At 38.6% G+C, this 12,378-nt stretch overlaps 1 protein-coding gene across 12 annotated transcripts in view; it reads right to left on the reverse strand.

Moving 5' to 3' along the window:
- atp2b4 (ATPase plasma membrane Ca2+ transporting 4) overlaps nt 1–12,378 on the reverse strand; it is a 109,133-nt gene that overhangs the window by 57,702 nt on the left and 39,053 nt on the right. For all 12 annotated transcript variants that reach the window (XM_083533960.1, XM_083533958.1, XM_083533963.1 and 9 more), the window contains one exon: nt 4,415–4,846. In XM_083533960.1, the coding sequence (XP_083390086.1) occupies nt 4,415–4,610 (196 nt within the window). In that variant the 5' untranslated portion in view covers nt 4,611–4,846. The remainder of the gene's footprint in view (nt 1–4,414; nt 4,847–12,378) is intronic.

Raw genomic sequence — 12,378 nt, forward strand, 5'->3', positions numbered from 1 at the left:
TAAAATTGGCCTTTTACATTTAAGGCTATCGTCTGACAAAATATTCTAACTTTCGCAAGATTTTTTTATTTCTTTTAAACTTTGCTGATAAATACATATATCATATCTTGCGTAATCGTCAATCTCAGCCCCGAGAAGACTATATTAAAGCAAACAGAGTACAATAGAGTAAAGGCTCTATCTATCCAAAGCACTCTTTTTTGACCTACACTTTCTTTGTCTTAACAGTCCTATCAGCTTTATGGAAGAATGCAATGAAGACCACTAATCACTATCACATCCTCACGTTGCCAGATGAAACAGCACACCAAATAAGTATCTGTTATAAACCTGAGAACATTAAAACATAATATTTTGAAGGTGTGCTACTATCGACAGTTGGATATTGGCTGTGCACCCCAATGTGAACGCAGTTTTGCAACGACACCACTGTAAAGTTACATTCCACCCCTGTGACATTTAAAGATGGTGACTAGGATACCATGGTGATGCATGAGAAACTGAAAAATATCTCTGCCTCGGACTTGAAATTGCCATTCTTCCCTCGATAATAAAAACACCTTGTGCAATCAAATTGCCTTTATGCTGCTCATGACAGCCCTAATGATGGCTCATAAATCACCCTTAATTTCTATTTATAGAGCCACCTGTTTTAGGTGCAAAACTCAGAAAGTGTGTGCCAGCTGTCACACACTTGCCCGTTTCACTAACAGAAATCCTTGAAATATTAAGTGAAGCGGGTTTGTAAAACGTCAAGATTTTCATTCAATTATGAGATCTACTAAATATTCATATTCTGGAAGCATACAATTTTTTTTCACAGAATCCATAAAGAATTTTTTCCAGGTCCCAAGTTTTAAAAAGGAAACATGTCTCCATGCACTTTAAATTTCCAACTCATGTAGTGGTTTATGTCATATTAATGAAAATTTCTGGAATGTTTTAATAAGAAAAGACCCATCAGATTTACCCAAACTCCCTGACACCAATTGGAAACTTTAGCGCATTCAACGTAAGAACCAGGAACTAGGCCCCTTAAAAAAAAAACAAACCAACAATCCTTTATTTCCCCACCGGTCAAAAAACACAATGGAAAGTTGCAAAGCAACAGTTCAGTCGAGCAAACAAGGCACAAATACAAGACCGAATTATTCCCAGCTAGAAACAGCCAGTGTCAGAATATCATTTGAAAAGGTAAAGTTTCTCCAAGAAGACCTGTTCTAAACACTTATCTAATTTGGCTCAAACATTGCATTTTCCACCCACTTCCCTAAGGGTGGTATAGAAAACATAATTACGGTGCTTTCATTAAAATGAGTAATTTCTTGTGTGCAGAGCGTCAGTACAGCTGTCCCTTGATTACTAAATGGAACCAAAGCAATGATCTATGAAGTAATTAGGAAGATGGCATGAAATAAATTTCTATGCTGGAATTGACCGCTGAGGCCATATGTCAAAATAGTAAGGAATAGTACTGTTCTCAAAAATAATACGGTTCCACTTCAGGTTGAAGAACAGTCTGTGCGACTGGTTACAGCCAAAGATGTTAGAAATGATGCAGTGCCAAAGAGCATTGGGAAAGAAATATCAACGGAGAACAAGTTCGACATGTTCACATGAGACCACACTGAAAGTTTCTTGCTTGTGGCTCTTTCAGGACATAAGGATCAATCTTTTGATGCTTAATTACTTTAGGCTGAACCATTAGCACTTAAAGATTTGCTACTAATCTGACCAGCACCTCAGACAATACAACAGATACTTGCAGCGAACCTTCTAGACCGCCTACATTATGCAAGATGATTTATTCCCATCCATAATCTGCTACTTGAGTTGAAGCTAAAGCAACAAATAGCTAGAAACCATACTGTGAGCGAAATCATCAAGCTATCAAATGCTACTTACGGCACTAGGATAAGTCACTGAGCTCGATAATTGGATACTTCCTCTAGTACAACCCATTAACTGCCTTAGCATTGCTGCTTTCTGTAAGTATCTTTCCTATTAGCATTGGGGACAGATGAAAAAGATGTCACAGCCACAACTTGCTTGAGCAGGTGGTGACAGGTTCTTGTTCTGGCATATTTGATTCCTATCAACTTGATTTATGAAATCAGATTTGTGTAAAGAAGAAATCTAGCAAGAAAATTTGCTAAGAAAACGATAAGGATTTTTTACCTCAGACTAAACTAATAGTCCCAAACTACACCTTCTATTATTGCTCAAGTGGGACCCCTTAAGGGTACAGCCTACTCAATCTTTATCCTGGACACTAGATGATTAAAACTATGTGGACACCTGATCATGACACCTAAGTGCTTGTGCATACTGTGACCACAAAAAAATCTGTGAGGCTGGGATGAGTTTGGCACTTAACCAAGTGTGGAATACTGGAGGAGCAATAGGCATTCCATTCCATTCTGAAGTTATTTTAAATTAAGATCAGGGCTCATTGTAAGGTCAGGCTAGTCTAGTAAAGAGCAATTTAAATGTTATAGTTTACAAAAATACTCTGGACAAATATCTGCTTTAAATACTGTATCTACAGTTTAGCTGTACATACATAAGATTGTCCCAAGAACACTAAATGGGTGTACGAGGTGGTATCAAAGGGTTTCGTGACTGTCTCTTTTGTTCTTAAAACCTAGCAATAGAACTCGCTATTAACGCTCTGGTGCCTGGGGAAGAATTTGCGATGGACAATGGAGCAAATGTCAAAAAAAGAGATCATCGTGCACTTGGTCAAGTTGCGGACCTAGCTCGCCTTTTATAGTCATTAGGATGATAGGCTCTTCCACTGTGAAGACCCAAGATTCATCACTGGTAATGACCCTCGACAGGTCATCCACAGCATGCTGACAGAGTTCTTGGCAGTTTTTGGTGCGTTGTTACTTCTGCTCCTGGGTCAGCAGCCTGGGGACGAACTTGGCAGCAGCATGGTGCATGTTCAAATCACACATGAGGATTGGCCTGGACTGTTCCGTATGACACACAGAACGGCAGCAATGTTGACGAATGGTTTCGACATATTTGGTGGTTGAGCGGTTTGAAGGGTCTTCCTGACCTCTAGTCATCTTCCGCTCTTGAAGGGCACGTGCCACTCAAAACACCTCGATTGAATCATGTCAAACATCTCTGTGGCAGAGTAACCGTCAATAAGTACAAGGTAATGGTCAATGTCAAATGATGTGCAAGGGTACACCAGAAAAGCATTCTCAGGAGACCATGAATCTGGAGCCAAGACAACATAACTGGCCATAAAAGTAGGAAAGGTGGCATACACTTGCGTCTCCATCAATCAGGGTCAGATATGTATGTAGAAGAGGGTGGATATCACATTCTGCAGTGTGCATAAAACACCTTGTACCCTGGGCAGTAGTTTAAAGCAATGTGGCTGACTAGCTTCACGTGTCATGGGAGAATTACCTGTTAGGCTGCACCCTTTATTGTTGGAAGCTGTAGTTAAATAAGGCAGAACTGGATGATAGATGGGAAACGGCAGGCGGCCAAAGCGTGTAAATTATGTAATCTATGGTAACACACTGACAAAAATTCATCTCTTTTTACTGTTGGTTGCAACAAATAAGCATGCAAAGTACTAATCCAATGTTTTTTCCTCTTGCATACTAGAATGTGGCTTTTTCTAGTGTATACAGCTCAGTTCTGTTGTAAACCTTTGACTGCACCTGCAGGAGGTAAATTAGCCTGTTTTCTGTTTGTGATACCTTGCAGCTGGATTACATAATCAGAATGGATATCTACACTACAGCATGTTTTAAATCTATCTGCTGCTAGGCAGAGAGGGAAAAAACAAAAAAAAAACCGTTTCAGTTTGGCCTCCAGGCCAAAACAAAGGAAATGTATCCATATTATGGGATATTAGTATCATTTTTCCACTGCAATGAAACTCTGCCCCTTTTGGCGGCAAGCATGTATGTGCACGTGTTTAAAAGATGATCCGATGTAACAGCGCATGGTTTGGTGTTGCGTCTAACTGTCTAGAAGTGAAAATCTAATTGGATTAGCAAACACGATCCTATTTTTGACACGTTTACCTGAATCTGCCAATACAGATATCCCAGGTACGTTGTATGTACTGGTCAAGTGACAGAAAATATCTTGAATGCTTTATGAGAGCTGCAGCTGGTGTGAATGTGATGTCACTAATAAGGATTCATTTTCACCACAAGGCTCCTTGTAGTTGTAAACTTTTAAAGAAATGTTACCAAAAGCAATTGAAAATGCAGTATCTGCTTTTTTTTCCTTTCCTGGAAAGGTTTGGGAATCAGGGGTAATGCATATGTTTTGGTCCTTTTTGTACAATATTTGAGGACAAATATTCCTTTATGTACTTTAAGTAACTTGCTTAAATGTAGATGTTGAGGTGTGTTTTTGTGTCCGTGTGTAGTCTCACCTTCAATAGTAGATGTTTTCAGCCTGCAGCAAATCCCCTGCACGTCTCTGTAGACATCTCTGATCTTGTTGACTGCCTCAGAGCTCCTGAGCTCCATCAGTTCTCGGAGCTCCATCACCGTGCAGCCGAAGTCCCCATCGTGATTGCCTTCAGCCACCGAGTTCCCAGGTGGGTGGTCCGCAGTGTTGTTGGCCATGGTTTCCGTGTCTGGCTGGCGTTCTGACGCTTTCAGGTAGACAAAACGCTACGGCTTCACTTAAGAGGAAGTGTTCAAAGATTGGCAGCTTTTTGACTTGTTTTCAAGCTCCGAGGAAAGAGCTCCGATGCTGACGTCTTGCACGACAATGCAAGGAAACCATTAGAGGAAGAAGCGCTGAAGAAAACAGCTGTCCACTCCGATCATGTTATCAGGTTTTCTTCAGCTTAGAGTATCTGCAACAACAAAAATCTGAGTTAAAAAAAATTGGACTGTAAAGCAACAATGCCCTCAGTGCCAAAACTGTAATGAAAAGTATGTGAGTAATTTGAAAGGAAATGCTGACACCGTCCATCATGAATTGACTATTAAACGGTTCAACACCATTGAGACTAATTTATAAGGTTCTATCACTCAGAATTTCTTATAAATAAAATAAATAGCTTTCTGTTCAAGGTCAAGCTAAAAGCCTGTGAAAGGAGAAAAAAAAACAGCACTTCAACAGCATTTCATTTCATACTATTCTGTTGTGGTCATATAGAAATGATAAATCTCTTTATAATCCTTCGTTTTTGTGTGTGAAAAGAAGAAACGTTTGCATGTGTGAGCATCTGAGTGATTGAGTGAGTCAAAAAATGAGAATGAGAACAAGACTGAAAATGAAGAGTGCAAGAGACAGATAGAGAGAGGGAGAGAGAGCGAGAGAGAGAGCGATAGAGAGAGAGGGAGAGAGAGAAATAGAGAGAGAGGGAGGGGGTTAAGTAGGGGTTTGGTCTTCAATTATTCTGGCAATATGAGTTCTGCCAATCGTCACGATAAGAGCTCTGTGTTCATGGGAGATAGAGGTCCAGCTCCAGTGAGTCCACTTTAAAAAGAAAAAAAAGAAAAAAAAAAAAAACACTTTCATGACTTTAAATTAACAACTTGAGACGGATTAAAGTCCAACTGGGAATGAGGTTCTCACTTGGGATTAATGGGGAAACAGGTTTTTTTTATGTAATCTGGAGTAACGATCTGGGTTTTGACAGGTGTTTACATTTTCAGGCTTGTATTATGTATCAACAACTTTGTAGGCTTCATGGTGTCACAACAATAGCATTTGACTTTTAGTCTGTAGACAAAGTTCCATTCCCAATGATGCCAAAGCCACCCGTAATCCTTAGCTGGGAGTATAGAGGACAAAACTGGTCATGTGCTCTGAACTGCATACTCATTCTCTTCCACAAATCGAGGTAACACTAGGCAACCGTAAGCAGCTTAAGTATGAGTAAAAGGGCAGATAGCTCTCTTTTTTAATACACACACACACACACACACACACACACACACACACACACACACACACACACACACACACACACACACACACACACACACACACACACACACACACAAATTCATTATTATGTTACCTGTTAACAGTTATATTCTACAAAGTGTCCCCATGACTAGAGCCCCCCATGACTAGACTAGAATAAGTTGCAAGGGCATTGCAATATATATAAAATATATGTTTAAACATATAACCATATGTATGCTGACCAAAAACATTTCTACCTATGATTTTGCTATGCAGATGATACTCTGTGTGTATTGATTTGATTGAGACACCCAGGGACTCTAATATCTAGTAGCTAACTCTGGTGATAAGCGTCATTTCTCATTTGAGTTATTCTAAACAGTGAGGTCATGCTAGAAGTGTAGACAGTAATCCAGCATGAGTAAAAGCTCAACTCAGAGCTCCATTACTTTGCTTGTCACATTGTGCTTGGGAGTGTGATGTAACGATCTAGCCAGGATTTTGACAGAGTTAGTCTGTCAACTAGTGAGACAGCCAGCCGAGTTAACTGGAGATTTTTTTTTTATACAATGCGTCATTGTGGTATACCTATGACAGCTATGGGTTTAAATATCGACCGTAGACGGCGAAAAACGATATTTTAGAAGAATGGTCTTTCTATTTAGAACGTTTTCCTGCTTTGAATATTTGAATTCAGACAGGTTGTGTAAAAGACCTTGTGAAACCTACCTAGCAGCAAAAATGCCTTTTGATTGACAGGATTTGCATTTATATATGTGTACCGCAATAAACACGGAGTGGAAGGTTTTCCCTTTCATAAACGTTTTTTCACAGTCCACACACAATTTCAATGTTCTATCATCATCGCGCAAGATAATCACATACGATTACATTTAATACATGCCCAGCAAGTGTAATATATTATTTCACTTGTTTATTATCAGGAAACGGGTTTGGGATTGAGATAACAAGGAGAACACGGTAATATGAGCTGCATAGATAGTGTGTTCTTTTTATGTTCTATCAAATTACTTTGTAGACCTGCAGGTCCTGTAACCAATTCCTGCACAAACTAAATACAAACGCTTTGTATTACATTTTTTTATTACTCCAACAAAACCCTCATGCAAAAGATGTCTGGAAATGTAAAAGGAGGCAAATCATGGGTACATATAGATCATTACTCCTCTCCGAGAGCAGCGATAGACAGGGATTCTGCAGGTCAAATGTAAGACTTTAAGAATGTATTCTAAGACCTACAGTGAGGAAAATAAGTATTTGAACACCCTGCTATTTTGCAAGTTCTCCCACTTAGAAATCATGGAGGGGTCTGAAATTGTCATCGCAGGTGCATGTCCACTGTGAGAGACATAATCTAAAAAAAAAATCCAGTAATTCCAATATATGATTTTTAAACTATTTATTTGTATGATACAGCTGCAAATAAGTATTTGAACACCTGTCTTTCAGCTAGAATTCTGACCCTCAAAGACCTGTTAGTCTGCCTTTAAAATGTCCACCTCCACTACATTTATTATCCTAAATTAGATGCACCTGTTTGAGGTTGTTAGCTGCATAAAGACACCTGTCCACCCCATACAATCAGTAAGAATCCAACTACTAACATGGCCAAGATCAAAGAGCTGTCCAAAGACACTAGAGACAAAACACCTCCACAAGGCTGGAAAGGGCTACGGGGAAATTGCCAAGCAGCTTGGTGAAAAAAGGTCCACTTTTGGAGCAATTATTAGAAAATGGAAGAAGCTAAACATGACTCTCAATCTCCCTCAGACTGGGGCTCCATGCAAGATATCACCTCGTGGGGTCTCAATGATCCTAAGGAAGGTGAGAAATCAGCCCAAAACTACACAGGAGGAGCTGGTCAATGACCTGAAAAGAGCTGGGACCACCGTTTCCAAGGTTACTGTTGGTAATACACTAAGATGTCATGGTTTGAACTCATGCATGGCACGGAAGGTTCCCCTGCTTAAACCAGCACATGTCCAGGCACGTCTTAAGTTTGCCAATGACCATTTGGATGATCCAGAGGAGTCATGGGAGAAAATCATGTGGTCAGATGAGACCAAAGTAGAACTTTTGGGTAAAAATTCCACTAAACGTGTTTGGAGGAAGAAGAATGATGACTACCATCCCAAGAACACCATCCCTACTGTGAAGCATGGGGGTGGTAGCATCATGCTTTGGGGGTGTTTTTCTGCACATGGGACAGCGCGACTGCACTGTATTAAGGAGAGTATGACCAGGGCCATGTATTGCGAGATTTTGGGGAACAACCTCCTTCCCTCAGTTAAAGCATTGAAGATGGGTCGAGGCTGGGTCTTCCAACATGACAATGACCCGAAGCACACAGCCAGGATAACCAAGGAGTGGCTCTGTAAGAAGCATATCAAGGTTCTGGCATGGCCTAGCCAGTCTCCAGACCTAAACCCAATAGAGAATCTTTGGAGGGAGCTCAAACTCCATGTTTCTCAGCGACAGGCCAGAAACCTGACTGATCAAGAGAAAATCTGTGTGGAGGAGTGGGCCAAAATCCCTCCTGCAGTGTGTGCAAACCTGGTGAAAAACTACAGAAAACGTTTGACCTCTGTAATTGCAAACAAAGGCTTCTGTACCAAATATTAACATTGACTTTCTCAGGTGTTCAAATACTTATTTGCAGCTGTATCATACAAATAAATAGTTAAAAAATCATACATTGTGATTTCTGGATTTTTTTTTTAGATTATGTCTCTCACAGTGGACATGCACCTACGATGACAATTTCAGACCCCTTCATGATTTCTAAGTGGGAGAACTTGCAGAATAGCAGGGTGTTCAAATACTTATTTTCCTCACTGTATATCGCAACATCATAACAAGACACAAGTACGTTGTTAGCAGCTGGCCTTAACCAAGCCCTACATTTTTTTTTTCCAAGCCAAATATCACTAAACTTTCATTTCCCTATAGACGAACGATAAAATCCATTTTGTATCCGTGACAGAGATTCGCTGTAATAACAGAAAGCTGATTGGCTGTTGCATGTTGGTCTTATTTGTAGTCATTATACAGCAAATTTAGACGAGCGAAAGGAAGAACTGAAACACCAATGAAAAAAAACAAAAAAAAAAGCATTCTAAAGTTATTTTTTGAGCGTTTCAATGAGCATTAGAGGTAGCGTTAGATGGACATCTGAACATTAAGATCTATTTAAAATGATTTAAATCCTGGAATAACGAATTTAAGACTTTTAAATGGCTAAAACTTACTTTTTAAGACCCTGCGGATCCACTGGAGCCTCACTGTCAATGACACATTTTATTTATTTTCTATTGCCTTCGTTCTGAAGTTCAAAGCATGGGGTTCTAAAGACCACAATAAATTGAGAACTATTTTGCAAATATGACTTTGTAGCATGTAAAGTGAGGAATTAGGCCATCTACAATAGCAGAACAATCCCTAAATACAGTGCAATGTGACAAATGTCTAATATTCTGTACAAGAATCTCTGCTAACATAGAAGGATATGCAGAAATGATTAGGATGCAGCAAAAGCAGCTTATACTGACGGATTACTTTGCATCTCGTCAGTCTTAGACCAATGTTGGATACCTAGAACTATGTATTACGAGTGTGTAATGACAAACCAGCAAAGTTTTAGGAACAGTGCACACAAAATAAAAACGTTTCTATTCTCATTACCCCTTTATGAGCCAATATATTGAACTCGGTTCGTAAAATGTTAAAAAGCCTCTAAAATTCATGATATTTTGTTGCTTTGTCTCTTCAATTTAGGGCTAATCATAAAAAATGACATAATCGTGACACTAGGGGGGGAAACCTGATTCCATATCAGTCTCCTATAAACGATGATGAACTACCCACTAAATTGCATTCACTGACCTCTGTGTGACCCTTGACATCAATACATGGGCAATACACCGCTGTCATTGTCTTCAGAAGAAGCGATCATTACAGCTCAATATATCCCCCTCCATATTAAAACAAATGGGTGTGTGTGTGTTTGTGTGTGTACGTGATGCACTGAGCCAGCCAGAGGACATCAGATTGAGTTTAACCCACACCATTAGCCTGATGTAACAGATGTGTGTAAATCGTGGGTAATGGAAATGTCAGATACTGCGAACAAAATAGCAGCATCCATATAAAATGTCACCAGTCGCCAGAGGAAAAGAAAACCTATAAATAAATAAAAAAAATTGAAAAGAAAAAAAGTGGAAAACTGACCAGGTTGTAACTTCACAAGGGCTTATGTGTAAGAATAATTGAGCAGAAGTGGCAACTGTTGGCCGACTAATACATTTTTTGCTTGCTGAACAGTAATAAAAGAAAGTGTCACCTTTTGCTCATAGTTAAAGCAAAAAAATTTAAATAATAAAAGTACATTAAGGACATTGATATTATTAGGTGAATACAAGTCATGGATTAGTCATCTCTTGCTCATAGTTAAAGCAAAAGAAAAATTTCTTCAGGACATTGACATCATTACAAAAAAAATGTAATTAGTGGACTTGTCATCTATTGCTCATAGTTAAAGCAATAATCACTTCATAACATTGCTATAAATGAAAAAAAAAAATAATAAGTTGCCATCTCTTTTTCATAGTAAAGGAAGTCTCTTTGAGAGACTCATTAGCAAAAAATAGTAGTGGACTAGTCATCTCATTCCTAGAGCAAAAAAGATTTCGGGACATTGTTATCATTAGCAAAGAAAAGCTGTAGACTAGTCATCATTATTCATCAATAAAGAAAAATAAATAAATCTTTATGAATCTATATGATTAATAAAATAAACAATAAAAAATAAAAAGTGGACTAGTCCTCTCTTGCTCACAGTTAAAGGAAAAAAATTATTATAAAATATTCAGGACATTTGTCATCAGTAAACACTATAACCGTCAAAACAAATCGGTGAAAGCAATGTTCAGAAGAATCGACCTGTGTATCAGATTACAAATTGAATGATGTCCACATTGAATACATATTAGGAAATGGTACAAGATGGTGGCTCAGCTGGAACTGCAGCGCTCAGCGAGCCAAAGAAGCTCCTTATTGCTTAATAAGGAATGGAGTCTGGGATGTCTCCAGCTGTGCAGACTGCATTCTACCATGTTCTACTCAGGCTTCAGTAGCACTTTTAGAAATCTGAAATTCACTTTGAGCTGCCATGCTGCGCTTATCTGACTTGAAACTAGAGGAGTGTGAATGGATGGCGATGAGCAACCTGCGACTCCGAACGCGCTCTTCCACAAATCGGAATTTATGTAGCTTTAATGGACGGACAAAAAAATAAATAAAAATAGCAACTGAGAAGGAAAAGTTTATGGAAGTAAATAGGATCTGGATTTCAGGCTCACATTTATACTTCATGCAAAGTAAAAGCAACATATAAAGCAGGAAATATAACCAACAAAGAATGACTAGATTGGTAAAAATGCAAAAAAATAATAAAATCTAGGTGCGTATCACGGTTTATGATATTAGAATGATTTGCATTTTTACCCAACAATTTAAACAAAAAATAAAAAACCTTTTTCCATGAACATAACTCAAAATATCTTTCCACGTCATCCTCATGGGTTTCCTCCTGATTCCATAATGTATGTCTGACTCTGAAATAAAAACACAATGAACCTTTTTAAATATGACTAAATCTTGTTTAAAATGGATTGGACGAAGGTTTGTGGATACCTGACCATAAGATTCATATGTTTTTTAAACATCCCGTTCCACATTCAGCCCCGATTAGATGTTATAATAAAATGGGAATGCATTTGACTAAATTTTGGAGTGTCTTTGTGAAGATTTGTGCTCAATCAGCCACAAGGGCATTAAAGTCATGTACTGATGTAGGCTGCGGTCAAGCCTCTATAGCAGATCTTCTACTCCGAAGTATGCAAACCATATCTTCATAGGGCTAAATTTGTGAACAGGAGGCATCACCATGTAAAAGGAAAAAGCTACAGCATCCAATACAATTGTGCCACATATGGCTGAACAAGTCAGGTGTTCCAATACTTTTGTCCATATAGTGTACATTCCTTTATTATTATTCTCCTCGAGCCAGATAATTTTTTATAATCTCAAACTATAATCCTAAGAGTGAATCCGGCTAATAAGAGTCATGTGTGAAATCTGGAGCTTCTGGGAGATCTGGGGCCATTAATGTCTGGAGTGGCTGTGACTTGATGTCCATACCTCATCTGTGCTATAATATCACAACTTTATTAGAAGCAATTCTGGTAAGTAGTAAAAAAAAAAGAAAAGACAAGAGACAAGGACGAGGTGGATTTTGTAAGACATTAAAACAAATGCTGTCAAGATGAGAAGAAGCATGGTGTCGAATAAAGGCTAGAGTTTTATGAAAAGGCACTGTGGAGATTATTATTTTTTTTTTTTAATGGATAGTATCAGTTTATAAACCTGGAGCTTTGGTTGCTAAAAGTC

The sequence above is a fragment of the Silurus aristotelis genome (assembly GCF_946808225.1).
Source record: "Silurus aristotelis genome assembly, chromosome: 28".
NCBI lineage: Eukaryota > Metazoa > Chordata > Actinopteri > Siluriformes > Siluridae > Silurus > Silurus aristotelis.